The 21188-nt window shown below is 36.0% G+C and overlaps 1 protein-coding gene across 1 annotated transcript in view; it reads right to left on the bottom strand.

Moving 5' to 3' along the window:
• LOC139966492 (protein timeless homolog) overlaps window positions 1–21131 on the bottom strand; it is a 28805-nt gene extending 7674 nt beyond the window's left edge. The window contains exons 1-25 of the mRNA XM_071969553.1: window positions 20929–21131; window positions 19832–19964; window positions 19491–19644; window positions 19158–19341; window positions 18370–18471; window positions 17379–17534; window positions 16706–16839; window positions 15822–16089; window positions 14936–15048; window positions 13395–13499; window positions 12733–12915; window positions 11887–11977; window positions 11322–11355; window positions 10419–10593; window positions 9111–9191; window positions 8073–8170; window positions 7083–7142; window positions 6093–6168; window positions 5430–5637; window positions 4705–4853; window positions 4419–4501; window positions 3332–3393; window positions 1880–1944; window positions 1545–1624; window positions 868–1031 (exon numbers count right to left, since the gene is read on the bottom strand). Coding sequence (XP_071825654.1) covers window positions 868–1031; window positions 1545–1624; window positions 1880–1944; window positions 3332–3393; window positions 4419–4501; window positions 4705–4853; window positions 5430–5637; window positions 6093–6168; window positions 7083–7142; window positions 8073–8170; window positions 9111–9191; window positions 10419–10593; window positions 11322–11355; window positions 11887–11977; window positions 12733–12915; window positions 13395–13499; window positions 14936–15048; window positions 15822–16089; window positions 16706–16839; window positions 17379–17534; window positions 18370–18471; window positions 19158–19341; window positions 19491–19644; window positions 19832–19940 — 2934 coding nt within the window. The 5' untranslated portion in view covers window positions 19941–19964; window positions 20929–21131. The remainder of the gene's footprint in view (window positions 1–867; window positions 1032–1544; window positions 1625–1879; window positions 1945–3331; window positions 3394–4418; window positions 4502–4704; window positions 4854–5429; window positions 5638–6092; window positions 6169–7082; window positions 7143–8072; window positions 8171–9110; window positions 9192–10418; window positions 10594–11321; window positions 11356–11886; window positions 11978–12732; window positions 12916–13394; window positions 13500–14935; window positions 15049–15821; window positions 16090–16705; window positions 16840–17378; window positions 17535–18369; window positions 18472–19157; window positions 19342–19490; window positions 19645–19831; window positions 19965–20928) is intronic.
• Window positions 21132–21188: the final 57 nt, after the last annotated feature.

Below are 21188 nucleotides of genomic sequence, written 5' to 3'. Positions count from 1 at the left end.
TTTGTCTTCAAAATCTTTTTTCAAGTATGGAAGGCAACTGTGCAAAGGCAGTCTGCCCCTGGAACTGAACCAGTTAAAACAAATCCTCATAACTGCTGAACATTCACTTACAACAAATGCTCAGTAGACAAGTACTTTATCAGGTTTTCTTTCATCCTGTCATCTTTGTTGATAAATTGCGATATAGGTATAAATCATCATATGGGTTCATAAAGGTCTACAAACAATTATGAACAACATTGTCCCAATCATTCTAATAGGCATCAGAAATCATGAAAATAGCTGCAATTTCCATCAAAATCCAGCTAATATTGACCATTTTACAAGTTTTTCTTATTTCTAGTTTTATTTATGAATAAACATTAGCTAATTATGCAAATTGATGATGTAATGGGAGTGCCTGACTAATTTTCTGTTATGTTATCCCTTTGTTTTCACAACCTTCGTTTCAAGGACACTGAACACAGGTTTGTGGCGCAAGGCGTTATTTGGAAATATTATGTCTTCTTTGAAAAGAAGAACATCACATCACTCAAATGATTTATGTAGGCTTGTAATAAGGGTTAACTTATTAAGGGCTAAAAATAGAAATTTTGATGAAGTTTTCACATAATTTAATGAATTTCCCAGATTTATCAAAACTTCAAATGTGTAAACCAAAAGAGATTTTCAAAAAACTTTCAACGGATTTTGAATAACATTATCACACACAAGAAATGTACTGAATATGGGGCTAATTGGTTAGGTGTCCATATAACTTTAAGAACTGAACAATTTTTAAAGTGAGTGGACTAACCATAGAAACAGTTTTTGGTTTCTGGAACTAGTCAATTTAATCATAAAATTTAATAAAACTTAACAACGTACCTCCTCCTCCATGTTTTTCTTTCGTCTACCCCGTCCCTGTCCTTTTGGTCGTTTCTTTCTTACATCCTTCTTGTCTGTTATTAGGTTAAGCTCTAACAGCTTCTGTATCACCTGAGATCTGGGCCTTGGTTTGATCATAGCACTGATAATATCACCCAATATATCTGTAGAGGTGAACAGACAAAGTTTGCTACAACTTGTACTTACATCAAGTAGAAAAGCCTACATCTTTCTTTATCACTTGCAAGTACCGTGAGAGCAAATTGTTATGGAGGTTAAAAACAATACCATCCACTAGAACTAGATGTAACCAGCTGGTAAAGAGCACTTAGACATGTAAAACTTCCAATCATCCCATAATGCACCACTTTCTGTATCATAGATAATTTGTACTATTATTGCACACTGAGGTTTGGTGAAAGGTAATGAGCGTAATTCCAATTTGTCTTTGCACTGGTTAGGCCAACCAGACTACCATGATGAATAAATAATATTTTGAGAAGAAGATTAATAGTCAGATGCTATAATACAGCAAAAACAATCATTTCCATAGCAACCAGTATCACACTTGATGTACAACTTCTTCAATTTCTTGAACCTCAACATCATCCTTCTATATATTTAAAGGATATTTCTATATATTTCGCAGATATCCAGCAGCTGTTTAATCCACATACCTTCTGAATCTTTGTAATCTCCAAAGAGTTCCTTTAACTCATCCACTTGTTCTTCCCTCCACAAAGTTACTTTCTTGGCTCTATGATGAAAGCGAGATTAAAGTGAGCATAAAACTGGTTATGTCTTAAGTACTTATTTCTAGCTTTTATGCCAAATTTTTTAGCAGTGAATGGTAAAAGATGTTAGTGACATCCAAACTAGTTTTATACAGCTTTGGAAAGAATTAAGAAAAGTTGCAGAGTAAAGGAGAGGAATAGTTTAGAGAAGCCTTTCATGATGTGTCTAACTTGTGTGTAAGATTCTTAAGCACAAATGAAATCATATAACAGCTTACCCTTTTGCTCTCTTCATATCTGCAAAGTTTTCAATTAACTGGAGATTAACCAACTGTCTGATCACCTACAAAGGAATAAAGAACAACTTTATTAGTAGTAGTAACTTTGTGCAAAGAATTTCAATTTCATTTCTCATGTTAGTATCAGCTGAAGCTAAAATGTGGCAGAATAGAAAGAGGAAATTTTCCTAGGATTTGGAAAAGAAATTGCAGTCATACAAGTGACAATTCAAGATAACGAAATTACAGATTAAGAAACTTAAGGCATTTACAGACATTGCAGTGGTTCAAACCACCGTTAAAGACTAGCATATCAGAGATCATGAGCTTCAATCTTGGTTCTTCTGATTTAATACACTACCCATGTTTTGCCCAATTCAAATCTGATTTCAAATATGAACTTGCAGGATTTAATGATTAAATGATTTGGAAAACCCCATGTTCCAATCTTGGAACTATGACATTATATAGTTACTAATGCAAGGCACAAACCAAACACTTAGATACAATCTTTACCACTAACAGTATCATGCAAAAAACCTGTTTCAGTTTCATGTTCAACACTTGACCTGACCACTAACTACAGGTTTATAGTACTATCTTTAGCTTGTTCTACTTTCTTATAAACTTGGAACTAGATTTCAATTAACTAAATATAACCATCTGATGACCTTAAAAAGAATACTACTCTACTTAGAAACTGTTATGTGAGAGTCAGTTTGAAGCTAAAATGTGGTGGAATAAAAGAGAGGTACTTTAGTCATAATCCAGCTAAGAAAATTGCAGTGATTTAAGTGACAAGGTATTACCGTCTCAGCACATATATAGATCGATTCATGTTCAAATCTTGTTGATCTGTCACAAAAATTCAGTTCGCTCAAGGTAGATATGAGGCTCAATTACTACTCTTCTTATTTCATTTCAAGGAATAATCCAGAAAGGTTTTTTAGTTTGATGATAGATAATTCAAAAATACATGAAACAACACTTCACCAAAGCATATGCATAGCTGATTTAATGCTATAGAGAACATTACCTTTGAAAACTTACCAGCCCCCCCCCCCCCCATTTTTTAAACAATTAGACCATGGTTTTGACATCACAGATTCATTTTGTCTAGTTAGTCTAAATTATAATCAGGGCCTCTTTTGCTGGGTCCTGTTTCCAAAACTAACGTAGTTATTAACAGTGGAACAACATTTCACATCATTGCATGCTATCATGTAGCATAAGTTAATTACATAGTACACCTGCAGATAGAATCTGTGACATCACAACAATGTTTGTGCCGTTTCTAAAAATTTTGAGGAGTTGAGTTAATTTTTAAAGGTAATATTTCTCTTAAACTGTAATTCATATGAGAATATGCTTTGGTGAATTGTTGAATTGCATTTTTTTTTTGGGGGGGGGTATGAAAAACCCCTGGACTATTCTTTGAATTATGGAACTAACCTGCTTTCTTGTTTTGGAATCATCTGAGATGTGTTCCATAATATTATCCACTGTATCTTTGTCTGGATAAATGAAATAAAACTCATGATTAAACAGCCATTTTATGAGTTGAAATATTACATATGACTGATGATGGTATAAAGTGACATCCAATCACCGACAGCTTAAGAAAAAAGAAAGATGTCTTCAAGATGGAAACATTTTCTTTCCAGCATGTGTCAACTTTCCAGAAAGAACTCTAGACGTTCTTTATCATGAATACGTATTAATTTCTTTGATAACTGTTGTGTCCATTTTGGGTACTTTGCCCCTGCAGCGCTTCTGAGCAGTTTTTTAAACTGGATAAATGCGCTTTACAAATTCTTATATTATTATTATTTTTTGTTAGTTGCTTTGGGTATCAACACTCTTTGGTTCTTCCTGAACACTCCCTATCAATTTCAAATGTCACTTCTGCTATAATATCCTGTATCCGTACATTGGAATGAGAATGAGGGCAATGACCTGCACAGTGAATTTCAAACCAACAAATATCCAATAATTTGTTCACATTAAGTTTATACTAAAAATTTGAATCCCCTAGATTTTTTAAATAGTTTTAACGCCTTAATGGAATTTTTGATCCTTCAGTGGCCTCCAAGCAACTTATTACATAAAGGTTCCGTTTATTGGGAAGACTCTTGAAAGTAGTCAGAATATATTCTCCATCAAGACTGACGATAAACTACCAGGCATCATTTAAATCCAGACATGTTTATGAAATATCTCATCTTGCCACTCCTGTTTAACCCCTTAACCTTTGATGAATAATAATATGCAATGACCTTAACAACAACATACGAAAACCAAATATTAATTTGGACTTGTGACTACTACAAGATTTAAAATTGAGTCAAGCAATTTCTATATTCTGTTCTGGTTGTCAATATGCTTTTGAAACCATATCCAATTCCAGAACGACCTGTTGGGTTTTTGGACCCGCTGGATTGACTAATCAACGGGTGTAGATGTCAACAACTTTCAGGGCCCCTACCATATGAAGTGGGTCACTAATTATACTTATTCTTTCAAACAGTGAATAACTTACCTCCTTCAACTTCATTGAATCTTCCGAAGAGTTCTCTCAGCTCCTCTTTCAGAGAGTCATCCCACTCGTCAATAATTCCATCACTATCAACACAAATAACACATATCAGGGTTGCTAAGGAGATATATACCAACCAGCAACTATCCATAATCATAGAGAAAGATAATTGTGAATGATGCATGACAATGGCACAAAAATCTTATTCTGTTTCCAAGATATGAGAACTTATTTTCATTTTCACTTCTATTATAACAGGTTTCCACCGAAGTCGATATTGTTTACGTACCCCTGTCTGCGTACTGCTCCATAACCCTCTGAGAGCTCAAAGATCTCTTTGTTGTCTTTCCAGAAGAAGAGTTCCATAAAAATTTTGGGATTCTTTGGCACTGACTCAAAGAACTTCTTCATGAGAAAATGACCAAACTTAACCATTTCCTGTGTAATGACAAAATAGACAACATATAGATTAATGTTTAATGGAAATGTTCAACAAAACTATATTTTTAGTGAAGTAAAATTTTACACTAAGATAAAGTGCAACAGTATACAGACAACATCCAAACTACTAGTGTACTACTGACTAATACTGAACTTGAAAGATGACATAAGCAAAACAAAAAAAGAAGCAGGATTTGAAAAGTAAGCAGTGGCACCTATGGCAAAATTCCTCTTGATGCCTTCAAGTAGTTTCCCCCACCCAAGCCCACCCCCCCATCACCTTTAATATTTTCTGTTAAAGAATCAAATAAGGAGGGCAAATACTTGTAAAGCCATCGTGTGATACATATTCAAGTCTTTTGACGATAACAAAACGAGATGATATTACAATGAATCTCAATCTCTTGGTGCCAGAGTTCATGTTTTTCTTGGAGGGGGGGGGGGGGTTGGGGAGTCAAAATTCTGGCTGATGCCCATCCTTGGAGAGAGGAAGAAACATGCCTTCCCTCTCCCTAATCCTAAATGGTTGCTACGACCCTGTTGTGATCTATTTTTGCTAAAAACCAAGCGTACCTTATACTGGCTTGTTTTTGCAAGCGGGTCATTGAATAACTGATGGATAATGTAGAACAAATGGAGTTGGAAGAGCTTTGGAGTCTTGTCACAGTCGACTGCTATCCGATGTAACATTTTGATGATGCAGTGGTTGATATGTGGAGTGTTGCTATGGAAACTCTCCAAGAGGTGAACATAGTTCTTTAAGATCTCCATGTGACTGAATCTGGAAAGATTGGGAGAAAAACTTGTCAAAGTTGAGTTGATTATGCTCCTCACTTACTACATTTATAATTAAGCAGATATTTTGTGGAATATCTGTACAATGCATGCATAAGAGTGCAAATTCAAATAATTGCATGAATGCAATACAGCACTTCAAGGAATACTTTAACTGTTTATGGCACAAAAAATTGCCACAGAAGTTCAAAATCTTAGAGGTGTGTGCTTTCCTTCTCTTGGGTTGTAGTGTAAATGAAACTAATATTTTGGGCAAACACTGAACTTGCACACATGTGGTTTTTCTCCCTTCAAAATGTGGTTCCAAACCAATTAAACAACCTGTGTTTATAAAGTGATGCTCAAAATCTTTCACTTAGAGAACATTCTAACACAAACATGCACAAATGAAAAATTTAAAACTATTATTTTCTTTTTCATATCAAAATGTAGCATGCTTACTGGTTCACATAAAGTCCAAACACAAACTCTTCTTCTGTCCTTGTTTGATTCTCTTGCTCCAGTTCATCTTCTTCTTCTGAAATGAAGGAATAAATATTTCTTTCGTTTAAATTAATACACAGTAGCGACAAATCTTGGAAACGTCAAGAAAATTATTGCCTAGACCAGGATATATGGCATGACTGGACGATAGTTTCGAAATATCGTCCAAGTAGCCCCCGGCAACGAAACAGAAAGGGGTTCAGAGCACAGGACTAGTATATTCTTGACATTGCAGGTTTCAAAACCTGGTCATGTTGATAAATTCTTTTCTCATTCAAAATTGAATTCCCATTATATTCCTCCTTTCTCGTTATCACCAATTGCTCACATCTTATCGTGTTTATTATACTTTGGAAAAAAAACTATGGCGAACATCTTCTTTGCAATCTGCATGACAATATACATTAAAAGTAACTGACAATCTGGTTCCAAGTTATAACAATATTACAACTATAAGTCTATCTTATCCAAATATCCATTCTTTGCATTGAAGGAATACAAGTGGCAAGACTGCTTGTTTACTTTGGGTATGAATAGAGGTGTTGTTTAAGGAGGAAATTCTGGCTATTTACTGGCTTAATGCCATGTGGATTGCAACATTTGCCGGTAGGAACTGGCATTTTCCTACCAGTAGACATAGAGGACATAAACACATAATATTGTTAGTTAAAAATAAGTCTTAAAAATAAGTCTTAAGAATCGTTATGACTTCCGTACCTAACATAAAACCTTGTATGACTGCTTATATTCAGCAAATATTATTGGGCTGTTCATGAAGCCTGTACATTTACTAATGTGTGTTGTATTTCAGGAAAATGCCTGTGAGAACTTCATATTAGCCAGTAGATGTTATAAGCATTAAACTTGTGAGATTCTAGATCGGGAAGTCCTTATTAATATCACAACCATGAATACAGTATATAAGAACAAAATCAGTAAGCAACTTACCGTCATCCAGTTCATCGTCAATAGGATCCCCGACTGTTGCCGCTGGGGTATCCTCTACAACTGAAATTGTAAAAATAACCATCTTTTAAATGTGAAAATAAATGTAATTTGCAAGTAACCATAGCAACAAGACTCAGAGACAGAAGAGGGTTAAAGTAAATAAAAAAAACATGAAAAGAATTTTTCCACTTTATTTTGAGTCTAAAGTGTCCAAACAAATGATTGCAATAAATTGTGGAGGATTTATTGCTTTTGTTTATGGTTGGCCAAACAACTTCACCAGTTTTCTACTCATCTGCTTTCTGTGAAAAGGGAAGGGCCATGCTGTTGTACATTTTGCGTATGCAGTACTTGATGTAAACTACTAGCCATCTGCCTGAGAACCTCTAAAGCTAATAATGGCCATGTGAACAGAAATGTGGTTGTTTTTGACTACAACTAATATTTGCCCTGGCTTAAAGGGCCTGAAGACTCGCGCACAAAGAAACGTCTCATGCCGGTAATCTGACCTAGTTTCTAATGAGGGGTAACATAAGTGTTAGACACCACCATCGATCCCAGAAAATACACACACAGCTTTCTACCGTCGGTTATTAGACACTAGTGTACAATCAATACATACAGCTACGGTCAATACCCACAACACAGTGCACATAGCAGCGATGGACATCTCAGGTCTATAAAAGATAACAAGGTATCACGTTTCATTACTGTCTGCATTTTGTAGCGACAAGAAGAAAACTTCCCTTGGAAGCAACGGAAAGTTAACTTTTTCAGAGCGTGGCACACGGTTTGGGGCAAGTCTTCAATGCCTTTAAGTTATCGACTGATACAGGTATTAGCCTGATTTGGACTCATTAGTACACCAAGCTTCCTTAGGTACTAAGCATGTCACCTACATTACAATTGTGGCTTCATGGAGGCAACATTAGAGGTCATTCATTGACATTGATCACCCCCTCACCCCCTGCAGCCTGCACTTGCACCTACCATTCAAATTTGTGAAGTGAATTTCTCTCAAGGCCATGAACTCATCTTCAGGTGCTAGTTCTGCAGCACCAAAAACATCTCCATCTGGCCACACTTCCCTGAAGAAGAAGGAGAAAAAGAAGGAAAAAAGAAAAGGAATTGCACTTTCAAATTTTCTACACTAAGAATCACGCATTTTTAGAAGAAAATGCTGTTAGTTCTTTTTATTACCCCTCATCAGCTGAGAGTCAGCAAAATATGAAATCATCTAACAATTGATACTAATAAACAAATTTTTCTATGTTATGTCATGTTTTCTATACTATTTAATTACCAAAATGGCAGCAAAACAGATGAACTTATCCAACAATTGATACTCAAGTACAAATTTTTCTTTGTAAGTTCATGTTTTCTGTACTATTTAATTACCAAAATGGCAGTTAATAACCAAAATGGCAGTTAATTACCAAAATGGCAGGTAATGGCAAGTAATTACCAAGCTGGCAGCATGCATCAGCGACAGATCAGCTACAATCTTCTACAACAAGTAAAATTCCTACATCTGACACATTTTACTAATCTCTGAACAAAACTGATGACGATTTTGTCACAAATATTGTGAAAATGTTCCTTCCTAAATATTGATTGGATAGTATCAGAACAATCGCATTCCTATGAGTTCAACATTGTTTATCATCTTGGAAGTTATTATGCCCTGTACTTATTATGGTGGAATATGTAGGAATTTTTCAAGATTGTACCGTAGCACTAATGTAACAGGACCCTCACTAAGGATGAAATACATGGCAGAAGTTAAATGTATATTAACGAATAGTTTGAGGGAATTCATTTGACAATGAGGAAAAATTGTCATTTTCAAAGTGGTATTTTAAATTTGCCATTATTGACTGCTACTGAAGGGGTCAGTGCATCAAGTCATGTAGGAAAGCATTGTAATATATGAAGAACTACGAGAGACAAAAATATATAAAAATACCACTTTACAGTAAGAATTCTCAATAATGCAAAGAAGTATCTCGCAGGATGAATGTAACTCACCTTGCAGCTCTTAGAAGTGCAATAGCATCACCACCTTGTCCATTGTGTAAACATGTCTGGATACGAATCATAGCATCAGATCTACAAATGAGATAACAATAAGGACTTCGTCAGGCCTCGAATTTCACAATTTTACCTACTTGTTAAAAAATGCCAGTTCTTTACAAAATCTACTGGACTGGCTAAAACCAAGTTATTACTGGCATTTCCCTGAATTACAACTCACATCATTTACTGTACATGCTTTTAAATGCAGCCCAATAATATTTGCTGATAATAAGCAGTAGTAATATATGGATTATGATAGGTACAGAAATCACAACCATTCTTTTACTGACAACTGTTACCATGACAACTGTTATCATGTGTTTAGTATCTATATTAAGGCAAATTGCCAGTGCTTGCCACTGACAGTATGGACGACTAAATAGCCCAAATTTTCAAGGCCTCTTCTTATAATGTAGCAAGGTTTTAAGGAATTTACTTTCAGTATCTTTCTGCATTTCCATGGTAACATCTCAAACCATGCAAATAAAAAGAAAAGAAAACAACACCAATCCTAGAGTCTACCATCACTGTGAGAGCAGATGTCAGAAAGTTGGAAGAATTTTCTAAAGCTAGAAACATTTAAGCTATACTTTCAAGCTTAAATGCAAATGCACTGACAGTATGAGCAGCTTCATAGAAACAGGATATTCATACTGCTGACACTGTCAGAACAAGTGCTCTGAAGCATATTAAATTCAAAAGTATCACTTTCAAAAACCTGTTGCAACTGGGAGGCAAATGTCTCTAGTCTCCTTTAAGTATAAGAATCAGGGCAGAACCTATTGTCATTAACTGTTATCTAATAAAGAAGAAACTCTGTCTCCTTGGACACAAAATAAATGGGTTGTATCATTTCAAGAACCGTGGCACTGTTTGCATATCCCTGACTAGTCACACTTTTTTCTTTTGGTAGGGAAAGGAGGGGGGGGGGGGTTGGAGAATGGGAGAACCAGTCCTTTATCAAATCAGTCACTTTTATTTTCCCCTACATCAAAAGGTTCAAAACATATTTTTCTACGGCCAGAGAAAAGACTTTGGTTATATATTGCAATACCATATCATATGCAGGGTGGGCTGGCAGGGCACCCAAGTCTAACGTCTTTAATAATTAAGGGACCGCATACCAGATTAGTGCAAGAATGCAGGCAATTAATCTTTTATGGCCAGATTTGACCCCTACTCCAATACCCTACTCCAATCCCCTTCAGCAGAGTCTTGAAAACCATTTGTCCTACGTAACAGAATAAACAAGAAGCTCACCGTTGTTCTTCCACAGGCTGTTCTGAGGCGGCATCAAAGGGGATCACATTCTGTGGAATATCCTCTCGTTCTTGCAACATCGCAGACAAATCCCCCGCTACGGTATCCCAGCTTTCATTTAACTCTGTCTCCCTGTTTTCTGCAGACTGGTTCTGACCTTCATTATTTTGCTTCTCTGCAGTTGGAGAGATGAAGCCAAATGAAATGGAATATTTACATTTCTGAAACAAGTATTTCAAAAAGAGGGACAATGTCATTCCATCTATATCAGACAATATATCTGGTTTAAAAGTGTAACAATATGAGTAGGATGTAATTCCTATTTCATTATTGGTGTAAATAGTAACTTGTTTAAGTAAACTCTTCCTTGAAATATGCATTTTAAGCACTAACATAATCACTAGCTCACACAACACACAGATGGGCTCGGCAAGGCTAAATATTGCATCTGTAGGAAGATTCCTCAAGTTTTGCAACAATGCCGGGCACTTCACTTCCAAACTGAAAAGAAATAGATATTTCCATTCCAAAAATTGTGATGTTATGTAAACTTTTTCTGCTTTTTGGCTATTCCCACAGACATTGTTGTCAAGATGTATTACCTGATAACATACCTTCATATGCTGGCAGGAAAAAAATACAACGAAGAAGCAGAGAAGGCCTTCCTGGTATATCAACATTCAATGTTACTAAATGGTCATGAACAGCTCCATCTATTGCTTGATTACCAAGATGTCTGTTCAAACTGCAAGCTAGACTCACGAGAAGCTGAACCCAGTTCAACTGCTATATATTCTTAATGTTCAGCAGTCAGAAAACAGCTTATACTTTAACAGTGCTATTCTTTGTTGTCATTAGGTCATATCATGAAGAAGAGAGGTATCACGTTAGTTTACCACTTACTTTTCCTTCGCTTGGCCTTCTTTCTGGCTTTTTTCTGAAATAAATTTAAAATACAAAATATGTCGTCAGTGTGTAATTATGTCTGAATACAAATGTAATGACGAAAACATCTGTTCCTTTTAATAGACAATTGTGAATTAATAATGAGGAGTTTAGTTTACTACAGACACAAGAATCACAGTTACAGTAGTTCAAAGAGACAATTCTTCGATTAAGAATATTAAATCTCACTTGGGATCAAAATATGGGCTCTGCTGAAAGTCTCGCCTTTAAATTTGGAAGTAATCTCTTTAAGAAATGAAGTGAACGAAACCAAACATTATGTAGTAATTTCTGTTTGAAAATGTAAACTTCTTTGAACTTAAAATCTGCTTTACATGATTCCACATGCTAACGATGACCAGAAACATGATTGAAAGATCCAAATCACAACGTCTCCAAGAATTGGCTTAGGAACTTACAATACTTGTTAACAAACCTTATAAACACCAGATCAGCATTACAAAGTTTTACAAAGTGAATCCTAATTTCGCACAAGGTTTAAAATATGAATTCTTTCTATTACCTGAACAACGATAGTTTTCTTCCCTTTACAATATTTCTCCAACATCTTCAGATAAATATGGGTGGTGTCCACAAGATCAATCAGGAATGTCCTTTAAGAGATCACAGAAAAAGAAAGTGAAGGTTTTCGCATTTCCATCACTTTTATTACATTGTAAAACGTTATTGAATTTCACAACAGATCATGTGTGTCAAACATAATTTACAAACTAATTATGAAAAATTCCATTCGATACGTTTGACTTTGGGAATTTGATCGGTGGGTTTCAGTGTTTGAATTGACAAGAGTGGAGAGGAGTGAAGGCCACAAAATCACTGATAAACTTGATTCAGGTTTATAATTGTTTAGCTTTCTTTCATTGCCGTACTTCAAGAAATAATCTAAAATTGTGTTGGACAAGATTGGCATGTTCTACTGTAATAGCTTTTACGTCAAACAAACATATCTCCCGCTATGTTATATATATATATATATATATATATATATATATATATATATATATTTTTTTTTCTCCACACCTTTCTGTCTTTGTCCTTCTCCAGTTTATTTCCTACCCCGTTCCTTTAATCCTCCCTTTGTCCCTCCACTGTTTATCTCATACCTCTCCTCTTCCCCTGTTGCTTTCTTCTCTCCATCCCTGGTCTACTAATCCCCTTACATGTATCTCATTGTGTTCACCGTGCTCATTAACCTGTCTGTATTCTGTGCATGTTTTGTCCCTTCTGTTACTGTTACTTGTCATTTAGCCTCTGAAGAAGATCCTGATAGGATCGAAACTTCAGGCCAACTTACTTTTACACATGTTATATTTTAGGTCAAACAAACTTATCTCCCGCTTTGTTATACCTGGTATTCTTGATGTCTGTGTAAGTCTTGAGCAAGAGTAGTAATATCTCTCGATATTCTATCACATAGAAGACGTTGCTCTGTATGACGTGAGAGGATTCTCTGACTGTCTCCTCGGGGTGGTTGGAGATCGCGTCAAGAGTTAGAAGGAGTTCTCTGTAAGTCTTCACAGCAATATGAAGTCTGTTCAAGAGAAGCAGCACACATAATTATGACATAAAATACAGTGGAACAAGTGAACAATTAACAACAGATGATTAGTGTTTCTACCTATTCCCAGACCCTTCCGCACACCCACCACGGTTTTCTGTCAAAAGTGAATCTAAGATGGCCAATATTTCAATCCCATTCATAAACTGAAAATCTATGCCAAAGAGAACAAGTATAAAATTACCAACCATTTCCCAATCTTTGAAACTGATAATATATGCAACAGCTGAAATATTGTTGGGATTTGTGAAGAAAAAAACAAACCAGCAACCTTTCTACCTGTTTCATTACTTAAGTTGCACCCTCTCTTTACAAAACTATTAAGTGAAATGGTATTGAGAATCTAATAATCCAACAAACTTTAAAAGCTGCTTAAAACACCTGTCATCATAGCCTAGTTTATATATTAATCAAACATCATTTAAATGATTAAAATTGAAATTGAAATATACCTCCTTGCCCAGTTTTTCATTTCCTGTTTATCAGTGGTGAGCATCTCCACATACTTTAGAATCTGCATTTGTACATAATGGAATGTCTGAATGCTGAAGGTCTCGCTGTAGGAAAAGTGAAGTTTATATAAGACTTCCCATTTGAGCAAAATGAACAAAAGTTTGATATTTGGCTGACAGACAAATTGTCCACCATGCTAGAATTTCAATTTAAAACGGTGCTTATCTTAGTTCTCAGCAGCCAGATGTAAGTAGCATCTTTTCTATTTCTTGCTTTTTCCGGGAGTAAGTAACGAAGTTAGATTTTGTCTGATTGTTCACTTCTAAGTGTGTTTCTGGAAATATACTTTAAATGTCTTGTACAAATGTTGCCAAATCTGGTCAAACCATTGCTAACTTTAAATACATTCTATGGCCCTAATTTCGCTCAGGCTCATGACATTTTGTTAACATTTATGCAATTCCAGACCACATATCAGTAATGTGCATGTTATCTCCTTATACAAAATCTTCAAACCCAACAAAACTTAACACACATGTCGATCACCACAAGCTTCTTTTACGGGCCAATAACTGGTGGACAAGCAGTGAAGCAAATGATAAATTAATCAGCAGTTATTTTTACGACGCTTAAGCGACCACAAATGTGGGGATATGAAAACCGGCGAGGGCTTATGGATTACAACTAGCACGTCGGGTGCCTTCCAATTCAACATTTTAACTCAAATTTTAGGAATCTTTTCAATTTAGAAAGTCATTTCAGATGGGAACACCGTGATTGTTCTTGGATCGAAAACCAACCTTACTATGACTTTTCCTAAAAAGTAAACAGTCTTAGTGAGCCTTGCCAGTTGCCACATCTTACATGGGAGCATTTAATATAATTGAGCATACATTGGTCTTTTATCCACTTTCGAAGTGTGCACTGCATTCAAGTTTAGACTGGACCCCAACAAAACAATGTTCTTTTAGTGACTTATGTAGATCCATGTACTGAGTGTAAAGTTAATTCAAGCTTTGCTTATGAAGGTTAAAAGGCTTCATACTTTGACCCTTGGTGACCTCAAATGACCTTTGAGTGGTTTGGAAAAAAACACAGGGTACTTCTACTCACTAATATGCATCCACATGCCACATATGAAGTTTATCAAAGAATTGCTTTCCAATTTATAGATTTTACAAGGTATTCAGACTTTGACCTCTGTGACAAAAAGTAACCTTTGACCTCTATGTCTACCACTATGTATAACTACTTTTAGTATGAATATTAAAAGAGCAAAGAAATTACTTCAACCAGTGACATCAGCTATTCAGTTGACCTCAGAGGATCTGAACTCTATCATAATTGAGAATTCCAATTATATTTCTGTGAAATTTCATAGTGCTGCTGAGGATGAAGTGACAATTACCCTAGCACTCACAGTACATATATCAGGAAGGGTACGACAGGAATATATACCCAAAAGGTATGAAATGGAATATTCGCTATGACACTCAATTGTTGGAATATAATTTAATTAAACCGTAATTTTTTGCCTCACCTTACTAAGTCGACCTGACAATTATGAAGACGGTTGAACTCCATGAAGAAACGCATGATCCATAAATAGTACGAGTCGTCATTTTCTTGCGCCTTCTGATGCAAAATATGATCCTAGAAAGAGAAAGAGTTTCGTGAAAATACGGTGAAATGATCTAAAGTTGGTCAATCCTACTCCACGTCTACCTGCTGCAAACTATCGTTGTTGTGATCTTCACATTCTGTGCCCAAAATGCTAAAAACACGCTTGATAAAGTAAACAAACTTTTAATGACGTTCTCATGCTTCGCTTGACAACAACAGAGTAGTGTCATACAAGAAAACAGGCTTCCATATCATTACTATCATGAACTAGACTGACAGATCGTTCACTCTTCAAAGCATTTGAGGTACACCTTGAATCAAAGTCCATGGGTACCATATAGGTATAGGTACCATGACTGGTACCATATATCTAACATGGGTAGAATATATGTATTTCTCAATTGCACAGCTAAGACTGAAATAAAAATGTCTACAGATCATATCAATTACAAGCTCTAGGTATAGAAATTTTCCTTCATTCTTTTCAATACAGGATTATCATATAGTTAGAATCTTATAAGTGTATGAATAGGCCAACTGTTACATATGTAACAACAAAGTTGAGAATAGCTGCCCGTTTTTTTTCTTCTTCCAAAGTTTCATTATCATTTTCATGTTGTTTTTAAAATAATTTCGCCTCTGAATGTTGTTTCAAATGTGATCTGTCTCCTAGGTCTCCTAGATTTAAAATATTAGTCATGCTAAAACATGGCCCAAAGAAATGAAACACTTCTGCTCCCCTTCAGCTAATTACAACGATTTCAACCAATTGCAATTTTACAGAGAACATTCTTCCATCCTACCTTCACATTGTACATCATGGGGTTGTAGCAATTCCCCAGGAAAAGGGAACAGAAATCCTTCAGGAAGAGTCGGATACTGAGTGTCGACCTACGGGTCACGGTCATGTCCTGCATCGGCAGACGATGCTTTGGTCGTTTCGCAGGAGCCTTGTCTAGAGCAAACGAAATGGAGTTGACGTCCTTTGGAAGCGTCCGGTGGTAAATAACATCATATTCACTGATGGATTTGAGGTTTTTGACTTGGAATGTTCCACCAAAACGAGAATGTCTGTCAGGAATAATGACACAAGTACAGTTGATATTGTAAACAAGAATATCTAGGAATTATGTAATATATATATATTCTTCTTCAGACTTTGACGTTGGGCATTTCATGTCTTTGTAGCTTGAAGAACAGGCTGTTATCAGATACCATGTAACGATGAGTGTCGTTTATGTTTATGTGCCAATGTGGCATAATCCAGCTAGTGTATAATGATGCTCAAAACAACAGCTTGTCAACTTCCATAAGTGAGAAACTCATGAATATTTGAGGTGGTCTAACATAAACACATCCAAGCCAACTTAACTTGACATTGAAATTAATTGTTTTGTTGATGTATAAAAAAGAAAAACCTAGGATTTGAAATGGGAATGTGCTATGGCCCCTGGCAGACAATTTACATTCAATGCGCTGCTATGCTCTGGTTATGAATAGTCCCTGCTGTCCACCAATCTGCTTTCTAAGCTAATTTTTCTACTGTTTGACAGTATTATGTATAAAGTACTATGTATAAAGTAACTTAAGATTTACAGAACAGCGTAGTGCTACAATAAACTTATGGTGGAGTGGCTCCGAGTGGTTTTCATAATACTTGGTTGTCATGGGATGCCAAACTGCTTACCTTGAGCTGAGCTTAAACTGTCGAGCTTTTTTCTTTTCCATTTCTTTTATTCTAAGTGCTTCCAATTCCGCCATTTCTTTCTTCTTCTCACCGATCGCTGTGGCTTGTCCGGCTCTGGCTATAAATTCGGGTGACTACGATGAAGTCAAAATAAATGAGATCAAAGCTTAATCATTCCATGAACTGTCAGTTTAGTTCGAACAAACCTTAGAGAATCTTCTCAACATTTATCCACTTTTATGATAGACATTGCAAACATTTCAGACAGTTGAAAATGAAGTGGAAATGAACTTTTCTTTATTAGATATCTATCACTGGAATGTAAGAAATGTGTTAGGCAAGGCTCAATACATTTACAAGTAAGGCCTTCTTGGATAGAAAATTGTGCATCTTTATCAAAAGGACACTCAACTTTTTGAAACTTCACAAAACAGTTGCGTCAACAAAAATATTTGCAACTGATACATGTCGACATTTTGATCAACTGAGCACTTTCAAAATAGTCTTCTCTTCATTCATTTTAAAACCATGAATTTAATTTGTTCTATAATATGATATACACAAAGCCAATTTCCAGGTGTGATGTACAGTAAATACATCAACAAGGAAGAAGCTTAAACCTCAAAAAAAAATACATTAATTCAATGAATTTAAAGGAAAAACGATGACCAACCTGTTCTCTGAGCATTCTTGAGATGATTTCAGCTGCATGGATGCACCAATGCTGTTCACCCTCAGAACTGGCAATGTATAGTATGAGTTTATCTAAGCCACTGGTATTCATACTCCATAGAACACCATCATGGATACTCACATCATCATCAGTTCTCTGAACAAGAAATAATGAATATTCAATCATTTAAATGGTTATTCATACTCCTGAGAACACCATCATTGAGACTCATATCATCATCATCATCATCATCATCATCATCATCATCATCATCATCATCATCATCATCATCATCATCATCATCATCATCATCATCATCATCACCATCACCATCACCATCACCATCACCATCACCATCACCATCACCACCACCACCACCACCACCACCACCACCACCACCACCACCACCACCACCACCACCACCACCACCACCATCATCATCATCATCATCATCATCATCATCATCATCATCATCATCATCATCATCATCATCATCATCATCATCATCATCATCATCATCATCATCATCAGTTCTCTGAACAAGAAATCATGAATATTCAATCATTTAAATGGTTATTCATACTTCACAGAACAACATTGTGTATACTCTATCATTGTCTCTGTTATAAATGCAATAATCCACATCCCTACTCCCATATATCCATAGAAGTGTTTTTGTATGTGAAAAAACATTGACCGGGCTGTCTGTGCTAAAGGTACAGTATTTTCTCATGCTTTCTCATGTTTAGCCATACTTAAGTATTCCACTATACCAATACACTGAATCTTGTCCATAAAACTACCCTTAACTATCTGAACAAGGTTACACATCACCTTACAACTACCAACCCCACCCCCTCCCCACACTTATTCCCCTCTGTTTATGCTACTCCTCATATTGACATAAACAGACAATACTTTAAAGGTATCATTCGTACATTACAACATCCTTCATACTTAAACATATCAAAATGGTCCTTCAAATACTGACCTGTTCACCCATCGGGTCAGCGGGCACATGTAAGATGTTCCTGATTAGGACCAGAATTCTCTCCATCAACAGGGTATCGTCCTCTCTCCTCTTCTCCCACGGCTGTGAAAGAGCAAAATAAATGATTCGAACAGACTAAAAATCAGGAGTGTATTAGGAGGAACGGTAAAGACATAACTCAGTTTCAGGTTATGATGGTAGTGACAATGATGGTACTGCTTGTAGTAATAACTTCAGTGAAAGTGATGCCAGTTTGGCTGTGATGGTGGTGGTAATTGTGATTCTAGTAGTAGTGATGGCATTGATGGTGATGCCCATGATGATGGTAATAGCCACAGTGATGATCAGAGTAATGGTGATTTTGACAATGGTATTGGTTGTGTTATACTGGTAGTGAAGGTGATGCCTATTTGATTGTGATGGTGATAATGTTAGTGATGAAGACGACAGCAGTGATGATGGTAGCATTTGTGTTAACGATTGTATTGGTAGTGGAGGTGATGCCAGATTGGTTGTGATGGTAGTGGTAAATTGTGATTCCTGATGACCATGGTAGTGGTTATGGTAAGTTTTGCTAGTAATGGAGGTGAAGCTAGTGACAGTTGTGATGGTGAGGCTGATGATGATAGCCATGGTGATAGTGATAATGATGATGCAAGTAGCAGTGATGATCCATCCAATCTATTCCACTTTCATTTCTTCCTTTACCTTTGGCCTTTATGTACAGAATTTTTCCTGTCAGATGTTTCTCCAAGAAAAAAGAAGGGAAGGTTGGAGGAACAAAATACCTTTTCAAGCAGCCTCTTCAACCTGGATGCAAGACAAGCCATAAATTCTTCGTCTCCGAAGGCTTCCTTGTAGGACTGTTGGTGGGACAAGATTTCCAATGCATAACTCTGATACACTTTGTCTCCTTTAGTCTCTGGCTTAGGAAAACACAAGTCAACTGGCTGAGTGAGGTTGACCATTAATCTGAAATAAAACATATTATTTTGTTTAATGAATCCATACCAAAAAGAAGGGTAGCTGATAATTCAAATATGCACAACTTACAACAAGGTAATTAACAGGCTAATAATGATGAAACCATCAATTCAGAACATAATATCTATTAAATTTACCTGATACATGTCTCCAACAGTTCCGTCTGTCTGTTATACTGAATCACTATCGGTATGAGGTCATTCTGAAGAATTTGTGCCGCACCCAACTGCCTGCGGATGTCACATGTATCATCTTCTCTTCGAAGATATCGAATTAAATCTTTCACGGTTTCTGCAAACAATGGGTCACAAGGTGGAATGAAAATATTATGAAGTGAAGGTCATATTAAGTACTTTGATTAAATAAGTTTAAATACAAGCAACTTTGTAAGAGCATTAACTTTTCTCATACGACTAATATTGTTACATTTCTCTGGCAGAGAAAACTTCCTTTTTTGCAAAATAAATCAAACCTTTACCTAAACAGTAAGGTTCCTTCATATATTTATCTCCTTCACGGTAACCAAGGGCATTGCAAGCTGCAACCAACTCTGGGTTCATGGATAATGGGAGTACATCGGCTGCCATGTTGAATCAGTATTATCACCACAGCTGTAAAGAAAGATTTCATTCTAATGGTTAAAGCAGGGAACTGTAATAACTTCAAAATTTAGTAAAAGAATGATTTACTGAACTTCCTAGGAATATCAAATTAGGCCTAAGTTTTGTTTGCTAACCATATGTATACGTATTTCAATCACTGAAACTGAAATTGGTCATTAAATTTTGACAGTGTAATTTCTCTAGTTGTATAACCATTGCATTTGGCGCAAAGTGAATACTCCAAAAATGACTACACTAAGTAGCATGTGGTATTCTAACAAGTAACAGCAATAAAGAGCTCAAGTTTACTAGTTTATTGTCTGACTGAATCACATTATTTATATCCCATATTGTTGGTCAGTTTGTGAAATATTGATTAGTTGTGTAAGCATTTAAAGTTCCATTCATCATTTCAATTACAAGAAATAGTGTGTCAGTTTCTTGTCTCACCGGTGACATTGAATACGGATGATTTTTGTAGGCTCTTGGCTAGGCCTACCACAGTACCAGTCAGCAGCTTTGGCAATTTGTAAGTTGAAAATTTTGGATTTACTGAGCTTGTGTGTTTCTATTTTCCTCTGGACAGAGTTTTATAAAATTTCAGGAAATGTTATATAAATCAATAAGCCTATTTTGTTTGGTGGCTAGGTTAAGTATTTCTTTCTGATTAGCCTAACTGAGATTTTGACAAAAAAAGGTGAAACTGATGCCCAGTGATGGTTTGCATTTGTGTGGTCTTGCATTAAATATCATGACTGCTACTGTGGGTCTATTCATTTGTTATATTCTTATTCTTTATAGCCTTAACCCGTAACTACCAGTGCTCAAACTGTATCTTGTTCACTCAGCAATTGAATACAAACACTTTCAATTCTGCAGTCACTTCGGTTAGGTTTCTTGGCTAACAATAAGCCTACATCAGCCTAACGCCACGGTAGGTTTAGCCCCAATACTGTTAATACTGTATACAGACCTCAAATGTATCACACTTTTAACTCCAAGTTGTCCAGCTCTAACAATACCCACTCGGAAAGAACCTGGCCAAGAGCTAACCCTATTAAATTGGGTCGTTATCTACTAATTTTCAGCGAGGTCTATGCGGAAATTTTCCACATCGGGCTAGCATTAAATCTGAATTCGGTTTCGTCGGGTATTTAAGCTAGCCTAGTTTCGCGAACTAAACTTTCCCGCAAAAAGTCAAATCACAAAAAAAAGGACGGCGCTATTTGTCAA

Source organism: Apostichopus japonicus, chromosome 4 (assembly GCF_037975245.1).
Source record: "Apostichopus japonicus isolate 1M-3 chromosome 4, ASM3797524v1, whole genome shotgun sequence".
Lineage (NCBI taxonomy): Eukaryota > Metazoa > Echinodermata > Holothuroidea > Aspidochirotida > Stichopodidae > Apostichopus > Apostichopus japonicus.
The sequence above is the reverse complement of the archived record's forward strand: the minus strand, read 5'-3'. Positions and strand labels throughout refer to the sequence as shown.